Consider the following 16,508-nt stretch of genomic DNA (forward strand, 5'->3'; position numbering starts at 1 on the left):
GTAAGTCAAGGAGAACTTAAACCTCCTGGCATTGGCCATGTACACGGTGTAGTGGCCTTTATCTGTGCCCTGTGGTGTCGTGCAGCCTGCTTTGTTGTCGCTGGATATTGTCCTGACCCTTTGCCACTTCCTCACCAACTGAGAAAATCTTTTAGGATGGATCATGGTCATGTCTGTGTGTTCTTGGTTCTGAGGTATGTTGCTCAGAAATGCTTAGCCTGTGAGTTTGTTGATGAAGCCCATGAATATACATGCATAGACATATGACTAATTTGCATTGGGCAGGAGGGGACAAGGCCATGAGCTCGGTGCGTGAAACGGTGGCTCCCAAAGGAGGGAGGCAATGAGATTCAGATTTCATTCTGCTGGCCATGGTTCTGAGGTATGTTGCTCAGAAATGTTTAGCCTGCTGTGAGTCTGTTGATGAAGTGATGGTGCACTACTAGCTAGCCCCTGAATATATAGGCATAGACGTATGACTAATTTGCATTGGGCAGGGGACAAGGCCATGAGCTCGATGCGTGCAATGGTGGCTCCTGAAGGAGGCAGTGTAATCGTTTGATTCTGCTGGGCCATGGCACTATGGAGGCACGGATAGTGGACTAGTGTCTGGGTGATAAGATGCATACAACAGTCTTCGCTGCTGAATTGGGCAGAGGCATTGTGGGGCCATCCGGGGTCCAGCGTTTATGGCGGCGTTTCATTCAATTCAGCCTCCTGTATCAAGAGATTTGAAGTTCATGCTTTTGCAGCAACTGTGTGATTGCAATTAGGTGAGGTGAAGAGGAGCTCACTTCATTGCTTTTGGGTGTACTTTGCACTTACACCTGCAACTGCATGTTAGGTGCTTGTTGGTTTAACAGTGTTTTGATTGCTGCAGATCTGGCAAGTTGCTGGGAAGTTCCATATCTCATTGTCCACCCATGGTCTGCATGGTCGCTAGCATAGCGTGTGCCGATCATTTCCTGGTATCTTCCTTGCATTTAGCTGGGCAGTTGAGTGTTCCGGGCCACACCCTTGAATCTATCCAATGACTTGTCATTAATTCCGCTTTGGCATTTCTTTTCGTTGGAAGAACATTGTCTCTTACTATTGCCCATCTTCTAACAAAGATCAAAATACTTCACATAAACTAATTGCCTTTTCCTATTTTCCTATATCTCTGCAGACGCTAATCACGAGCTGCAGACACCAAAAGGCTGGCTAACTCCCAGATGTGCTGCCGCATGATAATGGCATGACATCGCCATGGAGTGGAGGAACGCGGCTTCCATCTCTGCAGAGGCACTTCTCCTGAGCAAGCACATCGCGTACTCCATCATCGATGCATCGCAGGGCAGCGTGATTCTGCCACTGTCAACGCCTGCGAAGCCGAACTCCTCTTGGGACATCCTGAAGAGCTCGCCGAAGACTGTCGTGCCAAGGAACGCAAGCGGCACCTCGAACCTCACACCGTCGGTGGTGTACACGATGAAGTGTCCCTTGCCGGCCACCGATGAGCATGATGTGCCACACGGCCCTCCGGTTTCTTCCGCTGACGTTGATGACGACCAGGTCAGCCTCTTCCGCCCGATAGCCACCACCCTCTGCCACTTCTTCGCCAGCCGAGCGAGTGTCTTGGCACTCATCATGGTGGCTTATTTGTGTTTCTGGAAGCGGGAGAAATTCTTCTGCGAGAGGGAGCTTGGAATGCCTTTATCTGTGGATGAAGTGGTGGTGAGGGCACTTAGCCATGGATTTATAGATCAAGGGTAAAGCGAGCGCCCACATGGTGGAGCACGTGATGGTTGGGCAGGGAGACAATGTTGTGGGCATGGAGGCATGGTGTATGTGCTGCTGCCGTTTTGGAGGTGCCATGATGAGATCTGGATCAGGTTCTGCTGGGGCCAAGTGTTTGGCACTTGCCAGAGCTTGGGCTGGACGTCTCGCCTACACACGTCGTGATGGGTTTGCTGGGGAAATGGCATGAGGAGCCCATGAGGGTCTCTAGCCGAACCACATTTCAGACATGGATAGTGCTTGAAAATCTCACCAAAATCATTCATCACACTGTCTGCAGCTAGTTGCAACAACACTGCATGAAGAGCACTCATGGCATTGTCCCCTGCCCAACGCTCTCGTTGATAGCTACACACAACCCACACGCATATGCACTTCCCTGAGCCCTCTCCCCCTTCTACTATAAATCCATGGCCTGCTCAACACAGACTTCATCTCATATGCAAGCCACATCACAATCTACAACACGCCTTCTGAGTTTCAGTGCCAAACTGAAATTTAGCCAGTCAGGAACACATCGGACTCATCAACCATGATCCATCCAAAGAAACTTGCTCAGCTGGCCAAGAAGTGCCAGCGGATGTTGGTTGCCAGAGCCGGAGCCCAACGCCAGCAGCATGCCTCAGACACGGCCGACGACGAGTGCTGCAGCACAACGTCGTCTGTGGTTGCCGATGAGGGCCACTGCGTGGTGTATGCCACCGACGGAGCACGGTTTGAGGTCCCTCTGGTGTACCTTGGGACGACGGTCTTCGCCGAGCTCCTGAGGATGTCCGAAGAGGAGTTTGGCTTTGCAAGCGGTAGCGATGGAGGCAGGATCACGCTGCCCTGCGATGCCACGGTGATGGAGTATGTCTTGTGCCTGGTCAGGAGAGAGGCCTCTGAGGAGGTCGAGAGGGCGTTCTTGAGCTCCATTGCTGAGCATGGCCACAGCTACTGTGCTAGCTGCGTGGCACCATCGATGGGACTCAACCATCAATTTGCTCTCTGTGCTTAGGTACTAGTTTAGCTAGTGAAATATTTCTTTTGGTTACGTCCGAGAGGAGTTCTGTAGAGTCTGATGTAAGATTCGTTTGTCACAGGAAATGTAGATAAGAGACAATTTTCATGGGAAAAATACATTATTTGTCACATCCTTTAACATAGTTCATACTAAAGTTGAGACACATATTTTGGGACAGAGGGAAGAAATTGGAAGGAAACCATGGGCCTATAGTTGTCAACAGTTTTTCTTTTTCAGATGAGAAGCTGACTTAGTTGGAACTTGCGATTGTACTTGAATGCGTGTTCTTAACATTTTTATTAGGTGCGAAAGGGACGGTCTTAATTGATGCAGCACAGACAACTTGTGGAACAGTGTCATATCTTAGTTCTTGATGGCCTACCTAACTTGTGGGCAGTAGCCATTCCTTAGCTCCTTCTCTGCACATCCCTTTGGGCCTTCAGCCAGCTGCATGTCTGAAGATTCTGAATATATAACAGGCATCTACTAAATCTTGTGTCGACACTTTCTGTAAAGTTCTGTGGGTAGAACATTAAGCAATTCAGTAACAGCTAAACATCAGTGTCTTTTACCCCCCAAAATAAATCTCCTTGTGGAGTACTGCCTGCTTTCTCTTCCATTTTGTAATTTTTATCCTACTTCTTGTATTGATGGTTTCTAAATATTTTCCTGATGGTTCATCCTAAAATGGCTCCTGTACCACCTGGCCAGTTCACTAATTCACAAATTCTTGATCATTGTAATGTCCTGGTTTAGATGATAGATTGCATGGAACCATTGACATCTGTGCAGCAGTATGAAACCATTGACATTTAAAAATAGAGAAGAATTGCTGCAAGTGCTGGTTGACCACATTCCTGCTGGTTGTTGCTTTGATGATCACATTGCTCTACATACAATTTTCCTTCTCCTATTGTGTGTTATCTAACTCTCTTACACTATCCAGGCAAACTGCTCAAGACAGAAGACATCATCAGCGTCTACGCCTGCTGTTCTTCAGCAGCTACAAACAGCAAATCTGTTTGCTGGCTCCAACGGTAGGCATCATCACACAGCCTGTGTAATGGCAAGGCGTCACCATAGAGCTAGGCACCGCCTTCTCGACCTCGGCAGAGGCATTCCTCCTCAGCAAGCACATGACGTACTCCATCACCGTGGCGTCACAGGGCAGCGTGATCTCGCCATGGCTCGCGAAGCCAAACTCCTCCCGAGACATCCTCAGGAGCTCGCCAATGACCGTCGTGCCGAGGTACAGCAGCGGGACCTCGAAGCGCCTCCCGTCGGCCGTGTACATGACGCAGTGGCCCTTGGCCGGTGCAGAGGTGCAGCATCCTTGGTCTTCCTTGGCCGTCACGGTGAGCCTCTTCCTCCCGAGCGCTTCCACCCTCTTTGCCAGCTGAGCAAGTCCCTGGCACCGGCCATTGTTGGCTGGTTCTGGGTAATTGGTTTTCAGCTGGAGATTTAGAGCAAGTGTGTTATGGATGTTGTGATGCTCAGCTGATGGTGGGTATGTGTGCCGATCAGGTGATGCTGTTGAGCTGGGCCGTTGGCTGGATTTATAGGCGAGACGACGGGAAGGGCATCATCGTGCCGGCGCAGGACAGGGCCATGTGATGGGCGCATGCAAGTGTTGCGGTATGATTACTTTGGATCAGATCGCGGCGGGGCCAAATGTCTGTTGTATCTGTATCATTTGCTTCCATATCGTTGGCGTTGAAAAGCGAGCACATGATCTGTTTGATATTCGGCATCTCACGTGGTGACATGAGTACATATCTTGAATAGAACCAAACCAAACCTATCTTGTTGACATGAGTACATATGTAAGCCTATGTGGTTCAGTAGAGGCAGCTGCTCATCTGATAATGATCACCAGCTATGTGTAACCTGTTGACAATAAGACGGCACTGCTCAAACAGACCATCAACTAAAGGCTGGGGCTTTAAGTTGCTTGCAGAGACTAGATAGCTCTACTCATTCTCAGGTGCCAGCACTACATACTTCATCCTATATTTTATTTTACTGGGATATAATCAAGAGCACGGATTGCAATTAATCTGTATATAGTTGCAAACAGGACTGGATCCAGTTTCAGTCATACATATCTCTTACCTTGGCAGGACACACACTGCTAGCAATGGTTCATGTCCAACAGAGTACAGCAGACAAGATGGAAAACTCACAGTTGCAGCAGTGCATGCATGTTCTGAAATAAGCGCCTCCGCATGCAAAGATGCAGTTAAAACAAGGTTACAGCATACACATCACTATATTCTCTAGTGGAAAATAACTCGAGAAAACTGAAGCCACTCCCTACAGAACGCTAGCTACTCCAACAACAAGTTCCAGTCGCTTAGGGGCCAGGGTTCGACGACAATCGAAATGGAGACTTTAAAGCAGCCGTGGACCCACGGTAACCCAGCCACAACTCGGCAAACCATACATAGATAGCCCAGCATCAATCAAAACAGCTCGTGGGTATCTCACATCCTGTCCTCCCTCCTGCGTGGGGCGCAGGTTATGATCTCGTCAACCCTCAGGATCATCTCCGCAGCCTCGGTCGCCGACAGGACGATGGCCTGCTTCACCTTGAACGCCTCGCAGATGCCACGCTTCTGCATGTCTCCCAGCTGCACAACAGGGGACCATGTTAGTTCCAAACTCCCTCAGGTACAGGTTCAGATACAAAATCATTGTCACGATGAGCTTACCCCGCCGCTGATGACGTCGATTCCAACAGTGCTGTTCTCCTTGTGGTGCTCGGCTCGGAGCTGGGAGATCAGCTCGGCACTATCCAGACCAGCATTGTCAGCTATGATTGTTGGGATGGCTTGCAGGGCACGCGAAAAAGCATCAATAGCATGAGATTTCTTCCCAGGGGTCCTCCTTGCAAGTTCATCCACCTCTTTGGACATCACCATCTCAGGCCATCCACCGCCAAATATGACACGCGTGTCATTTACTGTCTGAGAAAGCACACATAGGGCGTCGTGCAAGGACCTCTCAGCCTCATCAAGCACATGCTCACTGTAGACAACAAGGCACATATTCAATGTGTGGCCAAATAAAACAGAGTGACCGAATAATACAATGTTATCACTGCATGATAAGGAGCTGCACAAATAAGACATACCTTGCTCCTCTCAGGACAATGGTGCAAGCTTGCCCCATCGCAACCCCGGAGAAATGAATCAGCCTGTCCTCCCCAATCATAATCTCTTCGATGAGCTTGCAGTGCCCAAGCTTAACAGACTCTGGGTTGTCAAAAGTTGATGCAATATCACCACCCGTGACAAGAGCTAACCGCTCGATGCCCTCAAAGTCAGCGTGCTCAACTGCGAGGATGCCAGCATCAGCAAAAAGTTCTTCAGGAAAGTTGTAGATTAGCTGCCTGTTGACAAAGCAGTTGATCCCATGACCAATGATTTTCTCAACTTTCTCTCTCATTTTCTGCTTTTCGGCAGCTTCAATATCTGCAACCTTAGACATCGAATCCACCCGGACACGTGCCCCATAAATCTTAACTTTATCTGTATCCATAGCGGTGTTCGCAACCAAAATATTAGCGTTCTCAATTCGCTTTGGTTGACCAAGGCCAATCTTCTTATCAAGGATGAACCTACAAAACAGATTCAGAATGTTAAACGGATACCAGTCTGCTTGGACCTGATATAGGACCATAATATAACTGGGATAAAAGAGAACTACGGTTTCCCATAATATATTTCTTTTCGAAACGGAGGCAAAGGTTTCCCATAATATAGTTTGTGAAAGAACATACCCTTCGTCCAAAAAGGAATCCTTAAGAGATCCTCCAGGTTTCTTCAGAATTTGGATTGATTCCAAGTTGGTGCTACCCTGCCACCAGTGAACAAGTGTGATGATATCAAATCAACATTTTACCAACAGAATGTAACAATGTGAATGAATAATAAAGAACTACTGAACTAGACTTCAAACAACATCCCACATATAGAAAAGATATGGTATGACCAACTTCCCCCAGCCCTTTTTACCTTAAGCCTGAGGACAGCATCAACTGCAAGTTCAGCAAAATACTCCTTGTCCTGAGAGAGAATTTTCGAACTAAGTGTAGTCATGGCGATGTTCATGAGATCTGATCTGAACTTGTCTGCAGCACCAATGAAGGTTTATTGTCAGAAGAATATTCCTGGTGGTGAAATCTTGATACATAAACTATAAAGCATAATGAGTGCAATAAAATTTATACATCTGACTGAAATTACTGCCAGGTCCCAACTAGGACAACCAATGATACCAGAGGTCCTATAAGCTATTCCAGGAAGTAAACATAAACTTTGTTCCACGCAAGTAATAACTAACAGAAGATTACATAAATATAGTAACAAAATCATATATGACAAAGTAACTAAATAAGTGACCTGTATTATCTTTGTTGTCCATGGTCTTCTGCAACAAAGCATTTCTGGCGCACTCAGCAGCCATTCTGTAACCTAATATAGTTCAGGGAGATGACAAAGCGTTAGAGATGTTCACATGTAACCAAATGATAAGCTAAAGATTTGCAAACAGTTCTACAATGTGTATCTCTTTTCTCTTTCAAATATCATGTGTATCGTTTCTGCATAAATAATCAAACAAAACAACACAAGAAATGAAAAGCAAACATGAAACTGAACAGAAAACGAATGGCTGTAGTTCTCCATTGACAAAATGGCATCAATGCAGAAGTGCACTGCTTTCACATTTTGGTTTTTCAAGATGCTATCTTGTGCTTCTAAAATGGCATCAATGCAGAAGTTTCCTAGACTGAGGGAGCTGCTTTGTAATCATTTAAGCACGACTAATTCAAAAACACAAGTATGAAAGCACGAGATCTCATTTTCAGACTTCACATGTCCTGACTGCTAAGTAAGTGTTGCTGTAGTATCATTACTCACCCAATAATCAGTAACATGTATTGAAGTAGTAATTAAGATGTTGCACAATTTTTAAATGTGAGCCTGTTAGGGCTAACATTTTAGATAAACCATGTCTAAAATGAGGATTACCTGCAATAATAGTCATGGGGTGAATCTTCATGTTAACCAACTTCTCAGCCTCCCTCAACAGTTCTCCAGCCAAAACAACAACAGAAGTTGTTCCATCACCAACTTCATCATCTTGAACTTTAGAGATGTCTAAGAATCATCATTAAGGACTACAACTTCTTTCAATTAGGGAGAACATCCATACAACCAAGTAATCAAATGAGGTCAGGAAAAGGTATAAGAAGCCTATACTGCCAGATCTAGAAACAAGCATCGCCTTAGCATGAACATCACCAAGCAATAGGTTCAAACAAAAAGGATACCAACAAGGACCTTGGCAGCAGGGTTGTCGATGTGAAGGGACTTCAAAATGGTAGCCCCATCATTTGTAACAGTGACACTCCGCCCTCGGCCAGTCGACTGAAGGATCTTGTCCTGGACACAAACAAGGCATCATGTAAGGGAAACACACTAACACTAGCATTTGAATGGCTGCCATCTTTTGTCCAAATGCACCATTTCTCTGAGAACAGCACACACATACCATTCCTTTTGGCCCCAGTGTGGACTTGACCAAGTCCGCGATCGCCATGGCACCAACGAAAGATGCCTGCCAGGAGACGAAACCGAATGAATTAGAAGCCCATATAACAAAGGGGCTGAACGACGATTCGACAAAGCACGCAATCTACAGCCTCTGCAGTCTAAATAAAAGGAGATGGGTAAGCCATTGCAACGGCAACAGAGCATCGGTAAGCCACAGTAACCTACAGATCCTATGAAGCGAAACCACTAGGCGGCGGCGGGGAACGCTCAGGCGCCCGATCTGGTGCTCCGCGGTGCTCAGCTGGGAGAGCAGCACCGTGGAACGAACGAACGGACCGACCGACCTAAAGCAACAGTGGAACCGAGCGAATCAGAGAGGGGGGGTTGGGTGGTCGTCTCACCATCCTGGCGCGTTCGCCCTTCTCCTGTATGGCGTCATCCTTGAGCACCCTCTCCATCTGCCCAGCCACAGAGAGAGAGGAAGAAAAAAATGTCAGGAACGCATCGCGCTGATCCAGCCACGGAGAAAGGGGACTGGGGGGCGGCCGGGCGGAGTACCTCGGGGACGGGTGACGGGTCGGGGCGGGAGGCCGGCGGATCTCGGTCCCGTAGTTCGTCGGGGAGGACGCGTTGGCGGGGCGGCGGCGGCGGAGGCGGGACGGCGGCGGGGAGCAGTGGCGCAGAAGAGAACACAGCTCAAACGGCGCTTCTAGTAGCGACTAGCGCCTTTTGATGTGCGGCCGCGCGTCGCTCCGCTGGGCCTCCAGTGGACTCGGCCCGCTTCTGTTAGGCGACTAAAAAAACCTACCCCTGTTTCTAAAAAAAAAAAACTATCCCTAAAAAAAGCTAAAAAAAACTGTGCAAAAGAGTTCTCTTCTCTAGATTATTAGGCAAACTACAATCCAAAAAATCTAGAATTCAAAAAAAAAAAACTACGGCATTTTCTCAAAAAAAAGGCAAACTATGACAGCCTTGTACCCTAGGCATCTAGGGTTTTTGTACTCCGTCGTCTCCCCATCGGCGTCGAGTTAGTCAACCTTGTTTCGGTCCCTGGTCTAATAATAGTCCCCACCCCGCGACTGCACTCGTCTGCCAGATGGCCGTGTCATCGTCCTCAAGGAGTCCAGGCGGCGCAGCAGGAGGAAAAGGCAAGGGCAGGGTTGGAAATCGATTTAGAAGAGGCGATGAAGCTGAAAGACGAAGAGCTTGATGATATTTTTGTGGGCGAAGAGGAAATCTCGGCTCTCTCCAAATCTGCTAGATGGTTGGCTGTTGCAAAGGTGAACACGAACAAGTTCTTTGGTGCAAATGCATTCGAGGATACTATGAAATATGCATGGAACTTCGCACACGAACTGGAGATCGGGGAAGTTGATGACAATCTCTTCATGATACAGTGCTTTTTCCTAGGTGACTAAAACAAGGTCATGCATCAGGGTTAGTGAATCTTCCGCGGTTTGGTTGTACTTATTGAGGAATATGGCGGCAAAGAAAAACCAGGATCAGTCAAGCTGGAGCGGGTCAACGTCTGGGCATAGGTTGATGATACTCCGATCCTCTAGGTTGCAAGGCATTGCTGATCAGATGGCTCATAGGATTGGCCAGGTAAACAACATGGAGATGAACCCATCCAGGGTTTAGGTTTACACCCTTGAACCTTAATGGGAAGGAGCGAATTTTTATGCCAGTTAAGTACGAGAAGATCGGCTTCTTTGACATCCTTGGTCGTAACCTAAGACGAGGTTCATGGGCCAGATGATATAGAGTATGAGGACTATATGATGGCGATAACCAATAAGAAGGTCATTTTTAGTGACTGGAGTGCTAGTCGAGGTGGTTTTGCTGCTCTGGCCAGGGGCATGCCGTTCAAGGGTGCGTGAGGTCGGGACCGTGGTGGTGGCTCGACTGGCACATGAAACATGCCCTGGAAGTGACCTTCGGGGAAGGACAAGCTTGGATGAAGATGGAGAGTACGAGTTGGATGACTCGTCGACTAGCCCATTAAAGAATATGTCAGCTCCGGTAGGTGAAGAGAAGGACAAGGAAAGTGTTGCAACGAAGCTGGACCTTGGTACATAAAATGTGCATACTAATGTTAAGGATCATGATGTCACCAGAGAGAAGAACATGCAAGAAGCCGCAGCTATCAAGGAAGGGCAATCTGGTGACGGGCTTCATGTCCTCCTCTCCCACCTCAATATGTGAAGTGAAGGGATAGGAAGAAACCAAAACAGGAAACTTCACCCTAAAAAAAGATGAACTCTGATGAAAAATTGGCAAGATCCGGCATGGAGTACCACCAGTATTCTTAGTTAGAACTGTTGCGGGATTGGCAACACATGATAGTTCGAGAGGTACACACGTTAGTGCAAAAGACTGCCCCCCGAGTGCTATGTCTATAGGAAACTCAAAGGTAGCACTACAACAAATAATCTAGCGTCTAGGTTGGGCTTTGATAATAGTTGTGCCGTAGGGAGTGATGGCCGCAATGGCGGTTTGGCTATGTACTAGAATAATTATGTTAAAATGAGATTGATTCACTATTCCTAGTATCATATTGATATGAAAATTAGAATAGATGGAGAAGAACAATGGCGGCTTACAAATATCTATGGAGAAGCTAATATGAGAGAGAGAGAGAGAACACTTGGAAACTTCTCAAGTTCCTGAGATCGGAGTCAGATCTTCCCTGCTATGTATTGGTGATTGAAGGAAATATGCTCTAGAGGCAATAATAAAGTTATTATATATTTCCTCATATCATGATAAATGTTTATTATTCATGCTCGAATTGTATTAACTGAAAACATAATACATGTGTGAATACATAGACAAACATAGTGTCACTAGTATGCCTCTACTTGACTAGCTCGTTAATCAAAGATGGTTAAGTTTCCTAACCATCGACATGAGTTGTCATTTGATTAACGAGATCACATCATTAGGAGAATGATGTGATTGACTTGACCCATTCCGTTAGCTTAGCACTTGATCGTTTAGTTTACTGCTATTGCTTTCTTCATGACTTATACATGTTCCTATGACTATGAGATTATGCAACTCCCGATTACCGGAGGCACACTTTGTGTGCTACCAAACGTCATAACGTAACTAGGTGATTATAAAGGTGCTCTACAGGTGTCTCCGATGGTACTTGTTGAGTTGGCATAGATCGAGATTAGGATTTGTCACTCCGATTGTCGGAGAGGTATCTCTGGGCCCACTCGGTAATGCACATCACAATAAGCCTTGCAAGCAATGTGACTAATGTGTTAGTTGCGGGATGATGCATTACGTAGAGAGTAAAGAGACCTGCCGGTAACGAGATTGAGCTAGGTATTGAGATACCGACGATCGAATCTCGGGCAAGTAACATACCGATGACAAAGGGAACAACGTATGTAGTTATGCGGTTTAACCGATAAAGATCTTCGTAGAATATGTGGGGGCCAATATGAGCATCCAGGTTCCGCTATTGGTTATTGACTGGAGACGTGTCTCGGTCATGTCTACATAGTTCTCGAACCCGTAGGGTCCGCACGCTTAAAGTTCGGTGACAATCAGTATTATGAGTTTTTGTGTTTTGATGTACCGAAGGTAGTTCGGAGTCCCGGATATAATCACGGACATGACGAGGAGTCTCGAAATGGTCGAGACGTAAAGATCGATATATTGGACGACTATATTCGGACACCGGAAGTGTTCCGGGTGGTTTCAGAGAAAACCGGAGTGCCGGAGGGTTACCGGAACCCCCCCGAGAGAAAAATGGGCCTTATGGGCCTTAGTGGAGAGAGAGAGGGCTGGCCTAGGGCAGGCCGCGCGCCCCTCCCCCTCTGGTCCGAATTGGACTAGGAGAGGGGGGGCGGCGCCCCCTTTCCTTCTCCCTCTCCCCGTTCCTTTCCCCCTCCTAGTAGGAGTAGGAAAGAAGGGAGTCCTACTCCTACTAGGAGGAGGACTCCTCCTCCTGGCGCGCCCACAAGGGGCCGGCCGGCCTCCCCCTTGCTCCTTTATATACGGGGGTAGGGGGCACCTCTAAACACACAAGTTGATCTGTTGATCTCTCCCAGCCGTGTGCGGTGCCCCCCTCCACCATAATCCACCTCGATCATATCGTAGCGGTGCTTAGGCGAAGCCCTGCGTCGGTAGCATCATCATCACCGTCATCACGCCGTCGTGCTGATGAAACTCTCCGGCGAAGCTCTGCTGGATCGGAGCCCGCGGGACGTCATCGAGTTGAACGTGTGCTGAACTCGGAGGTGCCGTGCGTTCGGTACTTGGATCGGTCGGATCGTGAAGACGTATGACTACATCAACCTCGTTGTGCTAACACTTCCGCTTTCGGTCTACGAGGGTACGTGGACACACTCTCCCTTCTCGTTGCTATGCATCATCATGATCCTGTGTGTGCGTAGGAATTTTTTTGAAATTACTATGTTTCCCAGTAGTGGTATCAGAGCCAGGTTTATGCGTAGATGTTATATGCACGAGTAGAACACAAGTGAATTGTGGGCGATACAAGTCATACTGCTTATCAGCATGTCATACTTTGGTTCGGTGGTATTGTTGGATGAAGCGGCCCGGACCGACATTACGCGTACGCTTACGCGAGACTGGTTCTACCGACGTGCTTTGCACATAGGTGGCTGGCGGGTGTCTGTTTCTCCAACTTTAGTTGAACCGAGTGTGGCCACGCCCGGTCCTTGTGAAGGTTAAAACATCACTAACTTGATGAAATATCGTTGTGGTTTTGATGCGTAGGTAAGAACGGTTCTTGCTAAGCCCGTAGCAGCCACGTAAAACTTGCAACAACAAAGTAGAGGACGTCTAACTTGCTTTTGTAGGGCATGCTGTGATGTGATATGGTCAAGGCATGATGCTAAATTTTATTGTATGAGATGATCATGTTTTGTAACCGAGTTATCGGCAACTGGCAGGAGCCATATGGTTGTCGCTTTATTGTATGCAATGTAATCGCCCTGTAATTGCTTTACTTTATCACTAAGCGGTAGCGATAGTCGTAGAAGCAATAGTTGACGAGACGACAACGATGCTACGATGGAGATCAAGGTGTCGCGCCGGTGACTATGGTGATCATGACGGTGCTTTGGAGATGGAGATCAAAGGCACAAGATGATGATGGCCATATCATATCACTTATATTGATTGCATGTGATATTTATCTTTTATGCATCTTATTTTGCTTAGATCGACGGTAGCATTATAAGATGATCTCTTACTAAATTTCAAGGTATAAGTGTTCTCCCTGAGTATGCACCGTTGCTACGGTTCTTCGTGCTGAGACACCACGTGATGATCGGGTGTGATAAGCTCTACGTTCACATACAACTGGTGCAAGCCAGTTTTGCACACGCAGAATACTCGGGTTAAACTTGACGAGCCTAGCATATGCAGATATGGCCTCGGAACACTGGAGACCGAAAGGTCGAGCATGAATCATATAGTAGATATGATCAACATAGTGATGTTCATCATTGAAAACTACTCCATCTCACGTGATGATCGGACAATCACTTAGATGATCAGAGGGATGTCTATCTAAGTGGGAGTTCTTAAGTAATATGATTAATTGAACTTTAATTTATCATGAACTTAGTACATGATAGTATTTTGCATGTCTATGTTGTTGTAGATAGATGGCCCATGATGTTGTTTCGTTGAATTTTAATGCGTTCCTTGAGAAAGCAAAATTGAAAGATGATGGTAGCAATTACACGGACTGGGTTCGTAACTTGAGGATTATCCTCATTGCTGCACAGAAGAATTATGTCCTGGAAGCACCGCTGGGTGCCAGGCCTGCTGCAGATGCAACTGACGACGTTAAGAATGTCTGGCAGAGCAAAGCTGATGACTACTCGATAGTTCAGTGTGCCATGCTTTACGGCTTAGAACCGGGACTTCAACGACGTTTTGAACGTCATGGAGCATATGAGATGTTCCAGAGTTGAAGTTAATATTTCAAGCAAATGCCTGGATTGAGAGATATGAGGTCTCCAATAATTTCTACAGTTGCAAAATGGAGGAGAATAGTTCTGTCAGTGAACATATACTCAAAATGTCTAGGTATAACAATCACTTGATTCAACTGGGAGTCAATCTTCTGGATGATAGTGTCATTGACAGAATTCTTCAGTCGCTGCCACCAAGCTACAAGAGCCTCGTGATGAACTATAATATGCAAGGGATGGATAAGACAATTCCCGAGCTCTTCGCAATGCTAAAGGCTGCGGAGGTAGAAATCAAGAAGGAGCATCAAGTGTTGATGGTCAACAAGACCACCAGTTTCAAGAAAAAGGGTAAAGGGAAGAAGAAGGGGAACTTCAAGAAGAACAGCAAACAAGTTGCTGGTCAAGAGAAGAAACCCAAGTCTGGACCTAAGCCTGAGACTGAGTGCTTCTACTGCAAACAGACTGGTCACTGGAAGCGGAACTACCCCAAGTATTTGGCGGATAAGAAGGATGGCAAGGTGAACAAAGGTATATGTGATATACATGTTATTGATGTGTACCTTACTAATGCTCGCAGTAGCACCAGGGTGTTTGATACTGGTTCTGTTGCTAATATTTGCAACTCAAAACAGGGGCTACGGATTAAGCGAAGATTGGCTAAGGACGAGGTGACGATGCGCGCGGGAAATGGTTCCGAGTCGATGTGATCGCCGTCGACACGCTACCTCTACATCTACCTTCGGGATTAGTTTTAGACCTAAATAATTGTTATTTGGTGCCAACATTGAGCATGAACATTATATCTAGATCTTGTTTGATGCGAGACGGTTATTCATTTAAATGAGAGAATAATGGTTGTTCTATTTATATGAGTAATATCTTTTATGGTCATGCACCCTTGAAGAGTGGTCTATTTATATTGAATCTCGATAGTAGTGATACACATATTCATAATATTGAAGCCAAAAGATGCAGAGTTGATAATGATAGTGCAGCTTATTTGTGGCACTGCCGTTTAGGTCATATTGGTGTAAAGCGCATGAAGAAACTCCATACTGATGGACTTTTGGAATCACTTGATTATGAATCACTTGGTACTTGCGAACCATGCCTCATGGGCAAGATGACTAAAACGCCATTCTCCGGAACAATGGAGCGAGCAACAGATTTGTTGGAGATCATACATACTGATGTATATGGTCCGGCTGAATTGGTCGTAAATCCACGGCCATTTCGCTTGGAAGGGCTCAAACCCTGAAATTGTCTTACACCAAATGGTCATAAAGCAGACAAGAGTGGTCAACGACCTTCTTTCCACCTGATTACGACCAATATAAATGGTCATGAGGTTGTGAACGTGGATGCATTGGTACATAAGGTGTCGCTCAAGGTGGGCTTGGGCCTCGGTGGAACGAGGCCACCTTCTTTAAAAAAAAATATGTATGCCATGTAGACCTCGGCCCATCCAGGAAGAAATGTGGGATGCCCTCATATTACTCAAAAAGAACATATATTCGGCCCAACGAAAATGGGAAAATAACAAGTTTTTCATTAGAATAGGAAAATAATGAACCCCTTCGTGAATCTTGCTATATGGTTTAGCAATTACAAAACTAAACATGTAATTCAAAATAATAATAATGTTAATACGTATTTCAAAACATGTAATCACGTGTTTAAAAAACTAAATGTGTGCATTTGAAAAGTTTCATGCATATAAAAAATGATAATCATAAATAATATTAGATATGTATAAAAAAAGTTTAATGTGTATGCAAAAATAATTATCAGTACGTATATATGAAAATTTTACAATATATATATATATATATATATATATATATATATATATATATATGGAAAAGTAGATAACAAAACAAGATTTTCTAAAAATATTAATGATGTATTTAATTTTTTCTAACCAATATCAACAATGTTTTATATGTATACAAAAATGTACAATGTGTAAAAACAAATATAGACATCAAAACCTATGTATAAAAAGATATTTTTTTATTGGGAATACATAAAAATATGTTAATCATGTATTTGAAAAAATTTAAACATATATAAACAATATGTACAATGTGTCTTAAAAAATGTAGACATGTGTTCAAAATATTACACATCAAAATATTTATTAAAAATGTTAATGATGTAACTAAAAACCGTTTAATATCTATAAAAAATGTTTCGACTGTA

General features: G+C 45.4%; 2 protein-coding genes across 3 annotated transcripts; one reads left to right on the top strand and one right to left on the bottom strand.

Moving 5' to 3' along the window:
- The first annotated feature begins 536 nt into the window (after window positions 1-536).
- Window positions 537-4,838, top strand: LOC109758247 (uncharacterized). 2 transcript variants are annotated; one of them, XM_045229116.2, is made up of 6 exons: window positions 537-773; window positions 881-994; window positions 1,169-1,554; window positions 3,729-3,819; window positions 3,949-4,137; window positions 4,307-4,838. In XM_045229116.2, the coding sequence occupies exons 3-6, from the start codon at window positions 1,496-1,498 to the stop codon at window positions 4,394-4,396; spliced, it is 429 nt and encodes a 142-aa protein (XP_045085051.2). In that variant the 5' UTR covers window positions 537-773; window positions 881-994; window positions 1,169-1,495; the 3' UTR covers window positions 4,397-4,838. The 2 variants fall into 2 exon arrangements, 1 of the variants encoding a protein (XP_045085051.2); XR_012183023.1 differs by lacking the exons at window positions 537-773; window positions 881-994; window positions 1,169-1,554 and having other exon boundaries at window positions 2,040-4,137.
- A 33-nt stretch (window positions 4,839-4,871) lies between these two features.
- Window positions 4,872-9,045, bottom strand: LOC109758246 (T-complex protein 1 subunit beta). Its single transcript, XM_020317092.4, has 11 exons — window positions 8,899-9,045; window positions 8,742-8,798; window positions 8,339-8,404; window positions 8,118-8,229; window positions 7,816-7,944; window positions 7,186-7,257; window positions 6,799-6,914; window positions 6,564-6,640; window positions 5,916-6,401; window positions 5,494-5,809; window positions 4,872-5,412 (listed from the first exon to the last, which is right to left on the bottom strand). The coding sequence occupies exons 2-11, from the start codon at window positions 8,796-8,798 to the stop codon at window positions 5,266-5,268; spliced, it is 1,578 nt and encodes a 525-aa protein (XP_020172681.1). The 5' UTR covers window positions 8,899-9,045; the 3' UTR covers window positions 4,872-5,265.
- Between the last annotated feature and the right edge of the window lie 7,463 nt (window positions 9,046-16,508).

The sequence above is a fragment of the Aegilops tauschii genome, chromosome 5 (assembly GCF_002575655.3).
Source record: "Aegilops tauschii subsp. strangulata cultivar AL8/78 chromosome 5, Aet v6.0, whole genome shotgun sequence".
Taxonomy (NCBI): domain Eukaryota; kingdom Viridiplantae; phylum Streptophyta; class Magnoliopsida; order Poales; family Poaceae; genus Aegilops; species Aegilops tauschii.

Excerpts from the sequence above, each read along its gene's own strand:
- LOC109758247 (XM_045229116.2), top strand. The coding sequence starts at position 1,496 with ATGAGCATGATGTGCCACACGGCCCTCCGGTTTCTTCCGCTGACGTTG. Across the intron at positions 1,555-3,728 it reads CTGACGTTGATGACGACCAG|GCAAACTGCTCAAGACAGAA; the intron begins GTCAGCCTCTTC and ends TACACTATCCAG. Across the intron at positions 3,820-3,948 it reads TCTGTTTGCTGGCTCCAACG|GGCAGCGTGATCTCGCCATG; the intron begins GTAGGCATCATC and ends GTGGCGTCACAG.
- LOC109758246 (XM_020317092.4), bottom strand. The coding sequence starts at position 8,798 with ATGGAGAGGGTGCTCAAGGATGACGCCATACAGGAGAAGGGCGAACGC. Across the intron at positions 8,405-8,741 it reads AGGGCGAACGCGCCAGGATG|GCATCTTTCGTTGGTGCCAT; the intron begins GTGAGACGACCA and ends GTCTCCTGGCAG. Across the intron at positions 6,402-6,563 it reads GATTCCTTTTTGGACGAAGG|GTTCATCCTTGATAAGAAGA; the intron begins GTATGTTCTTTC and ends TCTGTTTTGTAG.